Source organism: Pan troglodytes, chromosome 2 (genome assembly GCF_028858775.2).
Source record: "Pan troglodytes isolate AG18354 chromosome 2, NHGRI_mPanTro3-v2.0_pri, whole genome shotgun sequence".
Taxonomy (NCBI): domain Eukaryota; kingdom Metazoa; phylum Chordata; class Mammalia; order Primates; family Hominidae; genus Pan; species Pan troglodytes.
The window spans coordinates 5,423,722-5,444,524 of record NC_086015.1 but is presented as its reverse complement, the minus strand read 5'-3'; the positions used below and the strand labels follow the sequence as shown (position 1 = coordinate 5,444,524).

General features: G+C 35.5%; 1 protein-coding gene across 6 annotated transcripts in view; it reads right to left on the bottom strand.

Annotated features, from left to right (window-relative positions):
• Positions 1-6,290: 6,290 nt before the first annotated feature.
• CNTN6 (contactin 6) overlaps positions 6,291-20,803 on the bottom strand; it is a 319,927-nt gene continuing 305,414 nt past the window's right edge. For 5 of the 6 annotated variants that reach the window (XM_063806584.1, XM_516244.9, XM_009444758.5 and 2 more), the window contains 3 exons: positions 15,590-15,702; positions 14,646-14,814; positions 12,914-13,810 (listed from right to left, as the gene is read on the bottom strand). In XM_063806584.1, coding sequence (XP_063662654.1) covers positions 13,710-13,810; positions 14,646-14,814; positions 15,590-15,702 — 383 coding nt within the window. In that variant the 3' untranslated portion in view covers positions 12,914-13,709. Of the gene's footprint in view, positions 6,575-12,913; positions 13,811-14,645; positions 14,815-15,589; positions 15,703-20,803 lie in introns of those variants that run through there. The other variant, XR_010155484.1, reaches the window with a different exon arrangement.

Sequence of the window (20,803 nt, the reverse complement as noted above, 5' to 3'; positions counted from 1 at the left end):
TGCCCAGCACTTCTCCTTCCTGCCAGCATATGAAGAAGGACATGTTTGCTACCCTTTCCACCATGACTGTAAATTTCCTGAGGCCTCCCCAATCATACTGAACGGTGAGTCAATTAAATCTCTTCCCTGTATAAATTACCTAGTCTCAGGTGTGTCTTTATTAACAGTGTGAGAACGGACTAATACAACTGGGTTAATGAAAAAAGTATAGATTGGAGGTAAGGTGAAGGAGGCATTCAAAGTAGAATTTAATGAAAAATTTTCTGATTTCCTATTATTTTCAGTGCTGTAAGAATGATGAGAAAACATGAGAAAAACTGTCTATTGGTTTTGAGGAATAAGTAGCATAATTAAAGCTTTAAATTGAGTCCTATGGACAGGAGTCTTTAAGAGAAGATATAAGTAATTGTCATTAAGTTATTAACTTTTTATTTTATAATGTAAAATTTTATGTTTAATTAGATATTTATTATAATTGTGACTCACTTGTTTCTAAATAAATCCCATTTACTGAGAGATTCCCAGGTGCCAGCACTGTGTTAGGTACTGGGGATACAATCAATGATCAACCCAATACAATAGGATTCCTATCCTCATGGATCTTGTAGATTGTTTGGAAATTATAGGAATTAATTGGAGAATAACAGAAATAAATAAACTATAGCTGTGATAAGTGTTAGGGAAGAATAATGTTGGTGCAATGGAGAAATATAGAGAGAGTTTTACCTAATCAGAATGAATAGCAATTAACCAGATGAAAGGAGCAAGAATACATTGTTGAGGGCAAAAAGAAATTGCAGGAAAAGGTACTAGCATGTGCAAAGGCCCTGTGGTGAGATGGAGGCCCAGCTTATCAGTAAGAGAGAATAAAATTTTCTTGGGCTAGAACACAAAAAGCTAATAGTAAAGTGATACTAGATGAGTTTTAAAAGGTTATTAAAAGAGAAAGTAACAGAAGAAGATAAGACTGGAAAGTTCCTGAGAAGAGTGGGAACATGGTGTGTGGATGAAAGCTGATCACCTGATAAAGTGAGTTTCATGATGGAAGGTTCTTTCCTTACAGTTCTTTAATTCCTACAACCTGGATCTTATGTTTCTGCTTCTCCCCTCTTGTCTTACTGGGGTTCCTGTCCTACACCATGAGAGACACCATATATGCTGTCATGGAGTCCTTGTTGCTCATGGAGTCCTTGTTGCTACTGTCAAGTTGCTAGTATGTTGGAAGAAGATGTTTTTTCCATAAGCAAAGCCAGAACTCTAAAAATGCTTTGTTGGTGAATCGCGGTTTCATTTTAAGATTGGGTTCTTGAGTACCATGAAATGCTACACTGTCAATCCATTATAAGATAAATAGGCTTTTACAGGCTGCAGAAAAAACTGTTTTCAGCAGTATTTCTATTAACAAAGTGAATATGTGTCCCAACAACTAAATGACAGATTTCTTAAGACAATACAATTTATTCATAAACTGGTGAATGTCTGTACCTTGAAGGACACATATTTCATCCTGTCTAGAGACTGCAGCTTGGGAAGAGCTAGAATTACCCCCCATCAAGAACCCTCCCAACTCTGATTCTAGGGGTGCTGAATGACGGGACTCTGTAGGTAGGTCAAAAGGGTAAAGAGGAATCTATTTAGGTGAAGAAATTAAACATTGATCTTGGTGATGAAAATGCCGAAATCATTTGCCTTTGGGTATTAACCTGTCTTCTGGACAAAGGAGGCAGTAGTGCTGGAATTTTGTTTGCCTGGAAATATCAGTTTACAGAAAAAAACTTGCTTCTTTAACTGTCACAAAGACAATAGAGTTGTCTTATGTACTACAAATCCCAGAAAATAATTCATATGGAGCCACTTATCATAATATCTTAAAATGTTTGTTCATCAGTTTGCCTGAAATGTTCTAATAAAAGATTTGTGTTGATAATATGTTTTTTTCTTCTTATTTCAAGATATTTCAAGGTGTGCTTTTTATAAATATTAGAAAAAAATTTCAGGCAAACTAGAGTATTTAGTATTACAATTCTATGTTTTTGTATTTTGATTCATTTTATTCTAAAATATGTGATTGGCAAAATACAGTCAGACTTGCTGAAAAACAAAAATTGAATTTCTTTTTTTTCCCTCTCTGCCTATTTGTCTTCCTTATATACATCTCAAGAACCTACTACGTTCCCAGCATAATCATCACCTTATATACATCTTAAGAACCTACTACGTTCCCAGCATAATAATCACCTTATATACATCTCAAGAACCTACTACCTTCCCAGCATAATAATCACCTTATATACATCTCAAGAACCTACTACCTCCCCAGCGTAATAATCACCTTATATACATCTCAAGAACCTACTACGTTCCCAGCATAATAATCACCTTATATACATCTCAGGAACCTACTACGTTCCCAGCATAATAATCAGTGCTGAAGAATTTACAATCCCCAATTAATCCACCATCAAGTGAGAGAAGCAGGAAAGGAAACCAACGGTTGAGAAAACAAATGCCAAATGCTATGACTGAGACGGACACAGGGAGCTCCAGGGACTGAGTAAAATGCGAGAGTGGTCTGAGGAGAGTGGGCTGCAGCAAAAGTCTCAGCAGTGCAGTGGCTGGCACTGGAGCTGGTAACTGAAGATGCTGCTCCCCAGGCAAAGGAAAGAGAACATTTCACACAGAAAAGGGAAAGAGAATATTCCAGGCAGAAAAAGGAAAGAGAACATTCCATGCAGAAAAAGGAGCATAAGCAAAATTCTAAAGGTGCAAAAGAAAGATGCCAAGGACCAGCAAATCGTAAGTTTACTTTAAGCTTATGAGTTTACGGTTTGAGAACTCTGTTTTTAGAATCAAGTCAAGGATAAAAAACAAAACTTGTTAATTTCTCATTTTAGAATTTGGTCACACCTGAACAATCTTTTTGTTCTGAATTAATTATCAGTATTAAATCTTAATGACCAATTTAATTTTGGAATGGAGTTTTCCAGTTAATTCCTTCTTATGATCTTTAAAAAATGTGTAAGTTGACATAAAAAATTAGATTCATTTATCATGCACAACATGATGTTTTAAATAATATATACATTGTGGAACAACTAAATCTAGTTAATTAGCATATTCATTACATCACTTAACTATCATTTTTGTGGAGAGAACACTTTATACCCACTTAGCATTTTTAAGAATACAATATGCTGCTAACTATAGTTACCTTGTGGTACAACAGATCTCTTGAACTTATTCATCCTATTTAATGGAAAGCTTGTATCCTTTGACCATCATCTTCCCAACTCTTCACCTGCATTCCCCTACAACCACCCCAGCCTCTGATAACCACCATTCAGCTCTATGCTTCTATGAGATCAACTTTTTAAGATTCCACATATTAGTGAGATCATGAAATATTTGTCTTTTGGTGCCTGGCTTATTTAACAAGACATCCTACAGGTTCATCCATGTTGTCACAGATTACAAGGGTTCCTTCTTTTTTATGGCTGAGTAGTATTCCATTGTGTATATTATAGTTAACTTTTTTCTGAACATCTTAAAGGCAAAAACACTCTTAAGCCTAATAAAGCCATCATGGTAATCTGAATTTAACTCTTTCAATGACTGACTCAGTATCTTGCAGTTTGAGAGTTCTTGTCATAAAATAGTAATGTCCAACATTTATACTGCTTGAGTACTAATAATAATGTAAGTGTTCCTCTAACAAAGCAGTGCATTCCATGGAAGAAAAATTTGAGACTCATAAAGTGAAGTAGGTCACCTCAAATGTCACCTTACAAGGCAAGGGTCAGTGTTGCTCATTAATAAAAGAGCTAGAACTTCTGGGGAAACCCAGATCTCCTTGACCCTAATTGCCAGATCTGTCTCTTTAACAACTCCACCCAGATCTCTCATAGAGATCTCTAACTGATCATGTCCCAAACTGAATCTTGACTACCACCCTATCTTCTGTATTCCTAGGAATGATCATTCCCTGGTATTCTCCATGTGATAAAATAAAGGTAGCTTTAAAATATTCAGAGGCATCCCTCACCCTCCTTATATCTCATCAATGGGCAATTCTTGACAAGTCTACAGGTCTATTACCTGCCACCGAACTAGTCTACCCACCACTGATCTATTACAAGGACTACTATTAGAATCTTTGTTTCTCTCCTTGACACATGGCAATCCACTTACCACACAGTAACCAGAGTGATCTTCTTAAAACATAAGTAACGTTTAAAACCTAAATCCAAGTTACTTCTGAAGACCTGGAACTTTCAGGATCACCAGGTTCCAGTTGGCTCTGTGAACTCATGCCTCAGTCTCCTTTCAGCTCCATCTTCCATCCACACCAGACTTCCTTGAGTAACTAGAACATACCAAGCTCTTCCTCTCCTCAAGGCATTTGCAGACTTTTTTTCTTTTTCTGTCTGGAATACTTTTTTCTCCGTTTTTAACATGCCTACCTTTTGCATCATTCAAGTCTCTCTGTAAATGATATTTCTCTAAGAATAGCCATCTGCCAATCCAGTTTGGGGTACCCATCTGGCCCCATGTTTTATTCTCTATCAGAGCATCTTCTTTGTTTTTCCTCAGCACTTATCATAACAGGTGATTGTTGTTTTGAAGTGAGAAGAGTTGGCTTAATTATTACCTGCTCCCCACCTCGGTGGCATGTTTCTCTTCTTCACGCTTTTTTTTTTTTTTTTTGGTAGAGTCAAGTTCAATGCATAGAACATGGTAAACAAGTAATGTTTTCTTGACAGATTTGATCAATTATAAATGTGGATGTATCTATTCCATGAGTAGTTGCCATGTTTCTGACCCCAATGTAAAAAGAAATACATATTTTTACAAGATGAATTCCTTATCATTATAATTTTATTTTTCTTGTTATGTAAATGTTCAACTTTCTTACATTAAATGCTCATAGTTCATGACAGCTGAAATGAGGTGTTCATATAAATGAGTATAAGGTAATATGGTGTAAAAGACAATGACACCATAAAATATTGTCATCTAGGTACATTGCATCGTATATAACAAGGGTCAAAACTCAAATGCCTAAAAGGGCCAGATAGGTTCATAAATGGATTATGAAAGCTGGGAAAGGAGCATGGTAAAGAGAAGAATGCTCCCTCTCAAAGAGAAGACTTACTCACTAGTTCACTAGCTTAGTGCCATGAAGGAAGGCAGACTGCGAGTGGCTCAAGGACAGTGAGATTTACATGAAATCTGACATCTAAACATTGACAGCTATTTTAGTCTTTAAGTAAATAGACACTGATGACATCTAACCTGTTTGACCTTGTACTGAAAGTTTGCCACTTCCTTAATGCCAAAGAACTATTTTTTCTCTGAAATTTTCAGCCAATCCATCAGTTATTTTGAGCTTTTGGAAATAAAACTGAGTGAATCTTACAGCATGACCTAAAGAAGTAGCACCTAAAAAGGGGAAGTCATAAGTTTGTGTGTTATATCTGCCAACTAAAAATATCTTCCTGGCTGAATATATGGATTTAATATTGTAGCATGACAAGATTATTACATTTTGTTATGTGTATGATCAAGGGTATAGACTTTAGTTAATTTGGCTGCAGGGAAAATAATTGCAACTTAGACCTTGGAATGATCCTCATGGCTTCTGTGACACCATGGATGTTGCTCTCTGGCTTGGTTATGCAATTCTAATAGCCATTTTTATACAAATTTTGAGAATTGTCTTTTAAAAATCTTTGAGGGGAAGGAAAAGAAACTCTCATAAAATTACATGGTATTTTCTGTTAAAAAAGCATTACCCTTAAAATTTATTTTAATCTTAGAAAGCTTTAAAAAATTAAAATATTTTATATGCAGAGAGTGCTGCATCAACTGTATGTCATATTAAATTATACTGTTTTACAATCAGCCTTAGCAAAGTAACACAGGGACAGAAAACCAAATACTGCATGTTCTCACTCATAAGTGGGAGCTGAACAATGAGAACACATGGACACAGGGAGGGGAACATCACACCCCAGGGCCTGTTGGGGGGGGCGGACAAGGGGAGGGAGAGCCTTAGGACAAATACCTAAAGCATGCGGGGCTTGAAACCTAGATGATGGGTTGATAGGTGCAGCAAACCACCATGGCACATGTATACCTATGTAACAAACCTACACGTTCAGCACATGTATCCCAGAACTTAAAGTAAAATAAAATAAAATAAAATAAATAAAAGCCCCCAAATAAAGACACCCCAAAAAAGAGCAATAATAACAAGATGATAAAAATGTTTAAAAGTGTGTTAAATCCCCCATGATAAATTATTAAAAATAATAAGGCCAAAAAAAAATTATAATATTTTAATATGAAAGCTTTACAAAAGACAAAATTCTTTAGGTTAGCTTTGCCACTTTTCCAGGAGTGGCAATGAGATTTTATTAAGTAATGCACACTCAACACTTTCTTTTGTTTGTATATTCATTCAAAACATATGTGTTGAGCAACTACTGGATGTCAGGTACTCTTCTGGGTGTGATGGATGCAAGGGGAAATGCAAAGATAAGGTCCATCGCCTCTGGAACTCATTATTCATTTTCTAAAACAAAATGAGACATATGATAATTAAATAATAAAATATAGTGTAAGGCAACCTAATGTAACATGATATAATGCAAGGCATGAAGTTTTCTGATGAAGAATATCAATTTCAGATAGAAAAATCTGGTATCTTAGTTGTTATCAACAGATATTAAATGAATATTAATTTCCATTCTGTCAATTTTTTCTTTGAGACATAGTCTTGCTCTGTTGCCCAGGCTGGCGTGCAGTGGCGTGATCATAGCTCACTGCAGCCTTGAACTCCTGAGATCCAGTCATCTTCCAGCCTCAGCCTCTCCAGTACTGTCTACCTATTGACACCAACAAGTTGTGGGTTTTCAGATTTTCCTTAACTAGTTACAGTCTTTTTTCCACTGTCATGTAGTTTGAAATATTATGTGAGTCCAAACATTACTCAAAATAACCTGAGCCATGTCCTTGGACTTAGGAATCTCTTTTAGAAAATTGTAGACTCGGCCAGGGGCGGTGGCTCACATCTGTAATCCCAGCACTTGGGAGGCTGAGATGAGTAGATTACCTGAGGTCAGAAGTTTGAGACCAGCCTAGCTAGCATAGTGAAACCCCATCTCTACTAAAAAAAATACAAAAATTAGCTGGGCGTGGTGGTGTGTGCCTGTAATCTCAGCTACTGGGGAGGCTGAGGCAGGAGAATTCCTTGATCCTGGGAGGCAGAGGTTGCAGTGAGCCGAGACCGTGCCACTGAACTCCAGCCTGGGCGACAGAGGAAGACTCTGTCTCCAAAAAAAAAAAAAAAAAAAAAAATCTAGACTCTATTCTTTTAAGAATTTAGAAGATGAAAATATCTCAGTATGTTTGCAAGTCTAAATACAACAGTAATTTAGATGACTAAATTATAACACTTTCACTTTTACACAGATAAGGAAAATGATCTGATTTAGAAAAGGCCAGTAATATATCTAATTACGCTTTCTGTCAACAGAAATAGGCTAAAATGAATCTGTTCAAAGTTAGTTTTAGTTTTGGGGGATTTTATAACTACTGCAGTTACAGGTAATAAAAGTTCCCTAAACTCATTATTGTTACTATGAAAGCCCCTGAGATTACCTGAGGTTTGTTACAGGTATATATCATTTCAGGAACACAGTCTGTTGCTATGACATTTATTTCACAGGCTGAAAACTGTCATGAATAGATGTAGATTACTTCACGTTTGAATTAAAATTATTTAGTCCATGCAGACTGGACTAATTTATAATAGTCTGCTATTATAAATTCACCTAAATTTTCAGTATCTCAGAATTATTACCTTTCAAACTTTCCAATTACTATTTTCCTCCAGGCGTGATACCTGGCCTCAGTCACGAATGCATGCTTTTTCAAACTGCTATTGCAAAAAGTCAATATACTTCTTGGAAAAAAATCACTATAATAGAAATGATTAGACTTTATACAATGCTTTCCATCTTTGAAGTGATTTATAAACATTAATTAATCACTGCTTAAGAATAGGGTTCTATCCAATAGAGCATTCAGTTCCAGGAATAACATGATAAACCCACAAACATTTTAGCCTAGCTTACTCCTTCTCTTTAACGGGTGTAGGGAACAAAACACTTTACATCAAGATTTCTTTTCACTCTCATTGAGCTGCAACTTGCTATCTTTATTTAAAGAGTCATCGCGTGAGCTTTCCTCCAGAGCTTTACTCCAAACAAAATAAGGATCTTCTAAGGCACATCCAACTAGATTTTAAAGTATGTGTTTTAAAATAGCAACATACCAGCATTTCTGATGTTTTTTCAAATGACAATATTCCAAGGATTTTATTTTTATTTTATTTATTTCAGAGATATATTATTTACCCACCAAAATCCAGAGTTTAGGCACGATCTCAGCTCACTGCAACCTCCTCCTCCCAGGTTCAAGCGATTCTCCTGCCTCAGCCTCCAGAGTAGTTGGGATTACAGGCATGTGCACCACGCCTGGCTAATTTTGTATTTTTAGTAGAGATGGAGTTTCACCATGTTGGTCAGGCTGGTCCCAAACTCCTGACCTCAGGTGATCCACCAGCCTTGGCCTCCCAAACTACTGGGAGTTTACAAGCATAAGCCACCGTGCCTGGCCCTTATTTTATTAAGGAAACCAAGGGAAAACAAATTGCCAACAGTTGGCTGTATAAATCAGTCCAGAAAGCAAATACATGTTTTAAGCATCATTCTCTGCCCAGGACCACACCAAGCACTGTTAAGAACAATAATATTTGAAAAAAACTGAAGAAATAAATTTATCTTTCAATAAAAATTTTTTGCTAAAATTATTTTGCTAAAATCATTTGTAAATACATTAAAGAAAGCCTAACAGCTAACTATATTTAATTTCATGAAAGAATTTTTAACATAGAAAAGTGGAAAGCAAATAATTTCCATATTTTAAGATATTTAAAAAGTCAGGATTTTGACATTCTATTTTTCTTGCAATCTAATTATATTCATGTTTTGTTATAAGTGGTAGGCCATATTTCCTAGATTTATATAAGTAAATTTATATAAGTAATTTATATAAGTAAATTAATATAATTATATTAGTCAATTAATATAATTTCTATAAGTAAATTTATAAGTATAAGGATTTATATAAGTAAACAATAATTCTATAGAACTCAGAACCTTGGTGTTTTGGCATATAAACTACAGTTCAACACACAAAGTCAAATTGCTAATTTAATGGTTATGAGATTAAACAAACAAGTATTAAAAAGATGACTTAACACCAGTGGTTTTCAACTTTTCATTTTCCTTAGAAGATAAACATTTTTAATAATAAAAATAATTGAACTTGATATAAAGTAATCTACTCTTTTCCCAAGTAAATTATTTTAAAACAGAGCAGGTAAAACAAACTGTGATCCATTCTCAACTTTGTTTCCCCAAAGAATGAGCATTTCACAATGCAGGACAGCCATATTTCACAAATTATTCATTATGAATATCTCACCAAACTCTACATATTTTTCTTATTTTTTTCACTGAACAGTGAAAACTTCATTATAGTCCTGCCCTTGGGAACCACTGCAATACAGCAGTGATTCTCAATGGAGTGTAGAGATGGGTTAGAAACTCTGAGGGTCTTTTGTAGTTTGAAAAAGCATGCTCAATTTTAGTAATGTAAACTCCAGTTTAAAATGCACGGAACGAGGGGTAAAAACACAGGGGAAAAAAAGGGAAAGGACTGTAGAGTATGTGTGGGTTGCGAAGGTTTCTGAAATACTGTCTTATACCCAAAGAAGTCACACATTATGCACATTAGTACAAAATTATAGAGTTTTAAAAGAACTCTGAGATCTTGTCATCCCAACGTATGATTTTACAAATGAATAAATTGAGAGGAGCATTTAAATAATTTCATTCCAAAAGCTGATGAAAGCAGAATTGAATTATTTAATATCAGCCCAAAGAATACTGTGATAGTTAATTTTATGTGTCAACTCCACTGGGCCATTTGGTGCCCAGATATTTGATTACACATTCTAGCTGTGTCTGTGATGGATTTTGCGGATGAGATTAATACATTAATTGGTAGATGGAGTAGGGCAGATTGTACTCCTCATTGCAGGTGGGCATCATCCAATCTGGTGAAGGCCTGAATAGACAAGGAGCCTGAGTAAGAAACAATTATTCTTCTTGGCCTGATTGTCTTTGAGCTAGGTTATAAGTTTCATCCTGCCTTTGGATTTGGACTCAGACTGGAATTTACACTATTGGCCCTCCTGGTTCTTAGCCTTCAGCTCAGTCTGGAACTGCATCAAAGGCTCTCTTGCATTTGGACTTCTCAGACTCCATAATCAATCACATGAGTCAGTTCCTTGTAATATATTTCTTTCTCTCTCCACAAACACACACACACACACACACATGCACCCACACACCCTATTGGCTCTGTTTCTCTGGAGAATCCTGACTAATGCAAGTATTGACCTCAACAAAGATGTGATTGTCTAGAACAAAATATCTCCTGAATTCAATATGTAGTTCTATAGCACATTAAGTAATAATTGTACACAGGGAGTTGATATGGTTTGGCTGTGTTCCCACCGAAATCTCATTTTGAATTGTAGCTCTCATAATCCTAATCCCCACGTGTCATGGGAGGGACCTGGTGGGAGGTAATTGAATCATGGGGGTGGTTTTTTTTTTCTGTTCTCATGATAGTGAATAAGTCTCATGAGAGCTGATGGTATTATAAAGGGTAGTTTCCCTACACACACTCTCTTGCTTGTTGCCATGTATGATGTGTCTTTGCTCCTCCTTCACCCTTCACCATGATTATGAGGCCTTCCCAGTCATGTGGTACTGGGAGTCCATTAAACCTCTTTTTGTTTATAAATTACCCAATCTCAGGTATTTCTTCATAGCAGTATGAAAATGGACTAATACAGGAGTGTGTACTCCATGTTGCATCTCAAGACTGACATACATAGAAGTATAAAAATACTAGATTTACTTATGAGAAGTAATAATTATGTTATTACATTTAGAATCCATATAGGTTCCAGGTCATCCCTCACCATCTGCATTTGTTTTTAAAGACAGCAGCCATGCCCTCCTCACCCTCTGCTGTATAGATAGAAAAGAGACACTGAGCAGGGAGGATTACAGTGTGAACAAAAGAGAAAAAATGAAGCTGTGTTTGAACTCTACACGATCTAGGCAGTCCACAGCTTTAAAGTGGTATATTTCCACTGTGTTGAGTCTCCTAAACCTTATTTCTGGTTCCTTCTCCAGCCATTTCCAGGTACAATCACATTATCTCCCTTTTTTGTAGGAAGTATGGAAATGACATATCATGTTTATAACAGCAGTCTACTCAGTCAATACAGGGATGCACTGGAAATCCTTCTTGAACGTCAGAGGAGTATATACATCACGTAGAACATTTCCCTGAAATAGGTTGTTAGAATCACCATTGTTTTCATCCTTGAGTGCCATGTAGTATGGAGAGTAGGTGATCAATTCATTTTTCTTGAAGCTGGTTTGGATTTTGACATAAACACAGGTTGAAACTATTTTCATAATATATTGGATGTGTAAACGTAATAACTTATGTCATTTGGGATTTAATTCATAGCAGCAGATAACAGCAGCTCCATTTATTGACAACTTACAATGTTCCTTGCACCATGCCAAATACCTTATGTACATAACACTCTATTGTTCTGATATTGGTGAAATGGAGATGTTAAAAGAAATATATCCAAGTTTTCAATAAGAGGAGAGATTCCTATTGCACCAAAGCCCATGCTGCTTATATTAATGCCAAAGTATATTCTGAAAAATTTAGTGAATTGATGAAAAGATAAATAATATGTTAGATATGTAGACAGTGAATACAGACATTTAATATTCCAGAAATCATGAACTAAATAGCACTCTGCAAACATATAAGTAAGTATTATTGATAAAAACTGACTTAGCTTTTGAACTCACACACAAATGACTGTATATCTGATTCACTTAATTAGCAGAAACAAAAACCTCACAGTATTTTTAACCCTCGATGTCTTCTTTGGGGAGGAGGACACAAATCTTGTCTCTTACCAAATTAAGGGAACCATTAAGACCATATGCCAGCACTGGTATCTCTGGTCAATTCAGATGTATCTTGGCCAGGCAGCTGTTAACACGGGTGTGCCGAATAGTATTTGTTGTTGCTTATTTGTTTTGCTCCACAAAGGCACAGTCAGATCATATGGCAATGGGGAGAATAAGGCTCATTAATTTGCATTGTGTGCTTGACACACTGTTCAGGCAAGGAGCAAGTTCTGAACTATGAAAGCCATTGTCCATCTGCTGCTGACTACATGGGGTATTTTAAAGAGTTCTAAAATACTTCAGACATGCAAATGACAAAATCCCATATTGAGGATTGTATGATTTGAGGGTTGTGAGAATAGCTCAAATATTCTCAACATAATTAAGAGGTTGCACCATGTTAAGAAGATAAAAGTCACGTGAGCATTTCTCACATTTAGCTCTAAAGGACAACAAACGTGATTGGCTGGGAGCCAGAGAAGGCTGACAGCAGGAACTGACCTCTCAAGGCTGTTTGTGGAGGAAAGGGGGTGGTTACATAGCATTCTATGGGCCAGGTCACTAATCTCACCTTCTCCCAGACTGCTTTCTCCAGACTACACAATCCTAAGAAGTGAGGCCACTGACTGAAACAGGCTCACCCTAGAGAAAAGTCAACCCGCACAATCTTTCTAAACCCTGGTTCATGTAGAATTGTTTTCATAGCTGCAGAGAAAATTGGCAAAAAATAATATTTTGACCAAAGTGTAGAAAACTTGATCAAATAATTCTGTTTGCACATTGTTTTATTATAAAAATAAGGCCACATACATTGCAATCAACTTGTCATAATTACCTGAGATTTGTTCATGCAGCAGTTCAAATGTTCAACTTTGCCATGAGCAATTGCTTAATATATACCAGAGTTGTTAGATTATTTTAGGTGGGTGCTCATTTCCCATCATTTATTTTTCTTTGCCATAAAATACTTTTTCTGCCTTTATTGTGACTGAATCTTCTGAAAAGTGAGCTGAGAAGAACATCATGTATACTGAAATATTCTTGAGTAAAAAGATTTCTTATTCCAACTTGATTCAGAGATAAAAGCACCCCATGCTTTGGAATAGTTTGTATTTTTAAAGAATCCCAACTATAAACAAATAATTGTATTTTATTTTGAAGTAGGGTGGAAATTTTAAATACTGAAGTGATTGTCTGGAATACATAAAAATGTACATGTGAGTTATGGTAACTAGGAGCCAAGTTTGTATTCATCATCACCATCATTGAGGGGAGTTATTTATTTTCTCCATATAAGTAACTTAAAAGACACAGCAGTTACAACTCCCCAGGTTAATGTGGCACCTAGGAATGCATGTAATCATGTGCGAATTTTAAAATTCAAAAGTGTTTAAAATTGTTTTATTAATGTACCATAGATATTTACAGGATTTTAATAATATACTTTTTTTTTTCTTTGCAAACAAGTCTGTATTAAGAACGCATCTTGTGTCAGAGGCTGGAGAGCATATATACAGAATGATTTGCTTTCAAAAAACTCTCAAAGATTTATGGTTTTATTCGTCAGATAAGTGGCTGAATAGCAAAACAGTAAAAAATCACAATGACAATGGAAAGAAAATGGGTGCTAGGTTCTAAACATTGAATTCCTCTGGAACTCAAACCTGCAAAATATAAAAATAAGACAAAAATATTTTGAGATAAAGTATTGCCTGTTAGATTAATTTTTCAAAACCCCAATTTCATACTATCATTTCTCTTCTAGTAACATATTTTATTATACTTGTCTCATTCACATTATATTTAATTTTAGAAAGTGCCTTACCGTGTCTTTGTCCAAGGACATCTGATTTAAGTATAAAAATGCAAAAGGAAAATCCCTAAATTGGCAAAGTCTGCCTAAAGGATTGGCCAACATTGGATGCTAATGACTTGCACTCAATCACAGCTTCAGGCAGATGAGTAAGTGATTTTTCTAATGCAAAAATGATACATTATTATTGCATGCTAACTCTGACTGGTGTTGGTTGGCTTAGAAAATTGTTTTGGGGAGGACTTGAAAGTTGTGACTCAGCTCCTTATGAAAGCCACACTTGATTAGTGATGTCTGCCATGAACATGGGAAAGGGTGTATATTTACCTGTGCTTCATATTTGCCATTCCTGCTGTAAAAGACCCGAAAGAATCTATGAAAAATCTTTCTGATTTTTGTGATAATAGAATGAGTGATACAATTATGCTCTAATGACGCAAAGATTTTTTTTTTCCTGTTCTCTTTTTGGTTTTCAAATGAGGAAGCATAAAACCATTTATAGTGTATAAGTATGTTATAATTTTGGAGAATAACTTTAAAAAAAGGCTCATCACCTTTTGCTCACAATTGAAAATTTATGTTATCACCCAACATTTAAGCCATAACTGGAAGGTTTCATGGAGCTGAATTTCATGCTGCAGCTGTCTAGGTTCAGAATCTACTACAGCAATGGTGACTCAACTTACTTGACATTTTTGGAATCCTAATTTCCTCACTGCTGCTTCCATCTCCACCATCACTGACTGTTCTTATTTCAATTAAGTAGTCTTCTTCAAATGGAACCAGAAGCTCAGCTGATGTATTGTTTGTTTCCAAAATATGAGTTTTACTCTGTCTGTTTTGCCGGTACAGAATCTGAATAAAATGAGGTATCAAGTTAACATGGACATGTTGCTTTTCTAAGGTTCACACAACTGTTCTGGAACACTGTAAGACATAAGATACATCATCATAAATGTTGTACTCCTCAGATGGAAATATCCAAGTGATGTCTTTTCCTTATATTCCATTGCTCCTGTTAAGAAACAGAGGTTTTTTTTTTTTTTTTGGCCAATGCCTCTGGAAGGAGATCAGATTTATCCCTATTAGTTAAATAGCTTGAGGCTATTATCATTGGAGCTTGCTGTGGAAAGTCACTGTTGAGTTTGGACCCATTTCAAATGTTGAATATATGTCTGCCAAGAGATGATGTCCATTGTCACTGATGGAAATGAGTTGCTCTGGGTACTTGATTGTACTCTTGTTAGATGCCTTTTATGTTGTTAAAAGATCACATCATACTGTAGCCTAAGTTCTAAAATCTCTATTTAGATATATTTTTTGATCTCATTGTCATCACATCTACTATGCACATAAGCCATCATCTTATGATGGCAAGGGACATCACTTGAAGAAAAAATGTTACATCCTATGGAATTTGATTTATTGATGTTCCCTAATACATTACTGGACCTTGGAATGTAAAACATTTTCAATGGAAAATTAGAAAGCAGCAATGATATTTTCAAAATAATTTTGAAAAAGATTCCAATGTTTCCATATACATCCAATTTGTTTTCCATTTGGGTGTCACATGTTTCATTCCTTAGTAACTTAATTGATATGATTAAAGGAAAAACTAAACACTCACCTTGTACCCCAAAACTTCAGACTCATTTTCCATGGTTTTTACATGCTCCCAGTTCAAGCATAATTTAGAGTTTGTCAGCTTCCAGGCAATGTTTGCTGGTGGTTGGCTTGGAGCTTTAAAGAGATAATCAAAGATCCAAATGAATGTTAATTAGCTCATGGTCACTGTATGATGCATCAACATGAAAAGAAAAAATAAGTCTTCGATGATTTGCATAGAAGGAGCTAAAATGTCTTCAGTGTCATTTGAAATATATTAATTCTAATCACAGTAAGCAAATTTATTCAAATCTGGTCATTTGGGAATGCCTTTGTGACAGACTTATGAATTAATAATGGCTTGCTGCATGTCCAGTATTAATTTATTAATCATTGCTGTTGAGTTTGTTTACTTTATCATACATAAACAGACAGAGGGTCTCTTTATCTAGGATTCCATTTGGCCATCAATCAATGAGCATGTTTGGCAAATTCAAGTTGCAAACATTTTATATATATCAACACATAGAAGTTCATTCCTAAAATTCTTTACTTTTTAACACTGTATTAGTTAGCTTTCTAACTGTAACACAACTAACTCAAGATATTTTAAGCAAAATATTTGTAGTAAATTATCAAGGATATTTCTTATAAGTCATAGCAGATTGCAGCAGAGTCTGAGGAGAGAAAAAAATGTCACAAAGCCACAGTCTTCACTCTGCTTATTGAAGCAGGGTCTGCCGTATACTCATCTTGCCAGAGAGTACCTCTTTGTCATTCTCACTGCACACGGCAGAAATCATGACTGTTCACCACACCTGAAACTTAAAACCTCCTCTGTTCAGAGATAGTCCAAGTTTGAGTTCCCCTGAGAAAGCTGATGATTGACTTCATTTGGTCGTATGTCTATCTTAGCTTAATCAACTGTGTCTGGACAATGTGAAAGATGCATGCCATTTAAAACAAATGGAGCTTTTGGGAACCCAGAAAAGGGAAAAATCATCACAAACTGATTGATCATCCCAAAGGACATCAACTTTAAATCCAAACTGCGACTTTTAGTTTTCTGAAATTAATGTTGTCTGCGTGAGAGATGGTGGGAGATAAGAGATGAAAGATTTAGAATCTGGCTTCTAAAGTAATGGATATAGTCCAACTAGAGAATTTTACATACAAGAAAACGAGAATCCAGGTTGGGAAGTCACTTATCCAAAAGCATGCAGCTGATGAATCTTGGTCTATCGCTTTCAGTCTAGTGTTTCTGCAGAACAACTTGCTGCTTATCTGAGTCCACACGACTATTTTTGAGATTGAAACTGGAGAGATTTAAAATAATTCATCTGGAAAGTGGAAGTAAAGATAAAACTGCCCAACAAGATGTTTTTGGCATCTTTTTTGAATTTGTGAGGCTGAATGAGCATAATATTTAATTCATTATAACACTGGTAGAAATGGAAACTATTTCTTTCATAGTTTTGAGTCAACTGCTGTTTAATCTCCTATGTGTCACTGGAAGATTCACATATTGCTGAATCCAGGTGTCTCAAATATATTACCATACATTCTCTTTCCACCCCAATTCCACTGGGATATCACTATTGTTCACTCAATCACTTACAGTACATTTGGGATGTGATAGAGAAATGTTTCCCTGTATGCTTACATGAGGCTTAGTTCATATTTTATTATAGGTTTATCACATTGGATTACATTTATTCTTGGTTATGTGTTTCTTTAAATTTCTTGAGGGCAAGTGCCTTACTCAACTCTGTATTACTAACCCCTAGCACAGTGCCTGGCACATAGGAGACATCCAATTCATACACGTTGAATAAATGACTGTACAATAAGGTGGCTAAGGAAAACTGCTCAGGGTCCTGTGGTGATCTTCTCAGGCTGTATTGATTACGCACTGGGCTCGGGGCAGATCCATAGGTGACACAATACAGCCAATCCATTCATTACGTTGTCCTATGATCAAGGCCAATTGCCGTGGTCAGACTCATAGCAATTCATACCTATTTATAAGATGGACAGGCCAATTGGATTGACCATGTCCTGGTACATTTCTTGACAATATAAACCCATAATTAAAGGCCTGAAAGCTTTCAGCTTAGTAAGCATTCATTACTTTGCTTGTCAATGTACAATGTGCTTGTCAATGTACAATATACTTGTCAATTATAATGCTTATCAACATATTTATTTCTAAAGGTCTGAATGGCAGCAATAATTATTTTGTAACTATCCTTCCTCAACTTATCCTCCAGTGCCTTTTAAAATCTTTTTCTCAGCTATAAAAGATATAATATCAAAATTCTCACAGGATATTGCAATTTTAATATCTAGTGTACTCTTGATACCTTTCTTTTTATCTCTGTTCTTTAAAATTCAGCACTAACATTACCATTATATAATCAATACAGAGAAAATACAAATTCACCACTTCAGTGTCATTGGCAGTGTGGATTCTGAATGTTTTATGTATTTCTGTATGTTTTGTTTGTTTTAGGAAAAAGTATTGTTTTCAACACTATAAATCCATTGAAAAAATCAACTGACTAGGAGACAGAATTGATTTCTTCCAGCTATATAAAGGAGCAGTTTGCAATGTTGGCAATGACTTTGTCATTGACATGTTTGCATTTGTGTCCTCATCTACCAAAGCAGAAGCACAACTTTCTGTGGGCATAAAACGAGAAGAGTTGCATTCTGAGTGAGTACCTTGGTATGAATAGCCAATTATACAGATTATTTAGAATGTTTTACTTCTCTTGCTCTCTGGGAGATGAGAAGAGTTGGGCTTTGGTGTCAGAGAGACTTGAATTTGTATCCAATCTCTTCCAAGAGCAGGATTTTCCCATTATAAAATGAAACGAATAACTCCTAGTTTATGAGATATGAAATAAAATATGAAATGTTCCTCATTTGGTTAGTGGTATATATTAAAAAGCCCTGTAACTGTTAATTCTCTTCCAAGAGTAGCAGTTCTCCACTGTGGTGTTATGACATAATCAATTTTTCAGTTGTGTTCGAAGTGGTTTGCTGCTAATAATCCAACTCTGAAGTTTGCAAAAGATTCACTTCTTAGATACAATTAGTGTACATTCAAGTTTTCCCCTTAATAATATTGCTCTTACTTAGATTCTTGATATGTTTTTAGAAAGGGAGATAAAATGGGAGAGTCTCAGCTAATTATCTTAGAATATCTCTTAGTCTACATCCTTTCTTATTTTTATCAATGGATGTTTCTCCAGTGTCAATCCTTTATGTCTGACATTGACAAATAAAACTTCCGAAAGCTGCTTTAGAAGGCCATCACCTTAATGTGAGCACTGTTAACAGTTCTGGTTTGATATAGTTGATTAAACTGGATTGCAAATATCTATGATAAAATTAAAATTTCTATCATTTTGAGAAACCAAAACACTGCCACATGGATAGCACAAAACACATGTCATGATATTTGTACCAAGTCTGTCAATGGTAAACTCAGCAAACAAGCACTTTTCTAATTTTTAAAATCTTTCCAGGCAATTTCCAAAGACTAAATCACTTTCTATTAATCAAATGACAGAGCAACATTAAACTAGCCTCTCAGAATTCTAATGGTTTCCCTGTAATCAATTTTTCTGTAGATGGCATTTCTTTTCAACTGTAGTTCACACTGTGAACTCAATTCAAAAACAACTTCTTATGTTACACCTCTAAGTAACAGCATGGGGTTGACATTTGGGCAGAAGAGAAAGAACATAAGTGCAAGATAAAATAAAAGCTTAATGCTTCCTTTATGTTTAAATATGGATTGATTGCATATTTGCAGCAAGAAAGAATCGAGTACAAAGTGCTAGTCAGTCAACGTCAAGGGCCAAATTGAGCCAACATTTGCAAACACTTTTAGTTATTGTGTCTGAATACTTCTTTCCATATAAGTAGTGTTTTGTTTGTTTCACTTTTCTTTTCTGCTTGGAATTGACATAAATATTTTTCTTTCTTTCCTTGTAAATCTAAATTCCATTTAAGTAATGTCTGTGTGGATCACAGTATATTTGCAGTAACTCTGTTTCTTTTGGAAATCCATCATTTCCACTAGGCTTTGGTACTTGCAGATGAATCACTGATATTTGTTTAATAATACTAGTATCATCATCATCCACAGCAACAATAATACTTAAGAAGTTCGGCATATGCTGTTCCTTCTGTCTGGAAGTTCTTTTGTCCTTTAACTCCTCTTTATCTTTAATTTTGTATCAAAATACGTAGCCTATCCCATATAGATGCTCCTTCTTATGTACATCTTAGTTTCTCATTTATTTTCTTCACTGTTCTTTTCATAATTTATGATTATTTTATTCATTTGTCTTTTTTTCTTGTTTTAGGTTGCCTCTTCTCTAAAAGAGAAATTGCCGGTTGGCAAAGATCTTGCTTGGTTTAATTGCTCTTAGGCCCTCAGCATCTAACTCTAGGCATGGCTCATGGGAGGCACTATCTCTTGAGTAGATGACTGGATGATCATGCGAGAAAACAAACAAACAAAGAAAATACCTCTGTCTTCTCTTTAGCTTAGCCAATTAGAACAGGCAGAGATTTGGGTAAATGTGAGCTCTGCTTTTTCAGACTTTCCAATGGAAGATCAAATATCAGATTACAAATCTAGACAGTGACAGTGCTGAATGCAGAATTTTTTCAGTCACCACTATTGAGAGGTAATCTTGATGTCATCTCAAGGACCTGGAGAGTCCAAGTTACATACAGGAATAGCACCTGGAATCATGGTTATCATCAATGTTTCAGTAAAGCTGTTTTTCATGCATGCTTTGGATGTCCTTCTACGACCCTTAAAGAAAAGAAAATTCTGCAACAAACTTATAAAGCGAAAGAAAGTAGCTGTGGTTTCTTACTTTAAAAAATGCAAAGAAAGTAAATTGCCTCTAAAGGAGGAGTATAAAAACACATGTTACCAGGCACTGAGCCTTGATGTATGACAGCCTCTGGGTCACCTTGGTGTACATTATATCCTTTGGTTCTCAGAGAAATCGCTAGAGGTAAGTATCTTCATCTCTATTTTTCAGATGAGAAAATGTATTCAGAGTTATCAAATAATTAGATCTGGCACACAGATAGTACATGGCTGAGCAGGGATCCATATCCACAATTCTCTCTGAAGTCCCATTCCAACTTTTTCCAACCCTGTTTCACAATGGGCCAAAGTTATTGGAATTCTTAGAAAAACGCA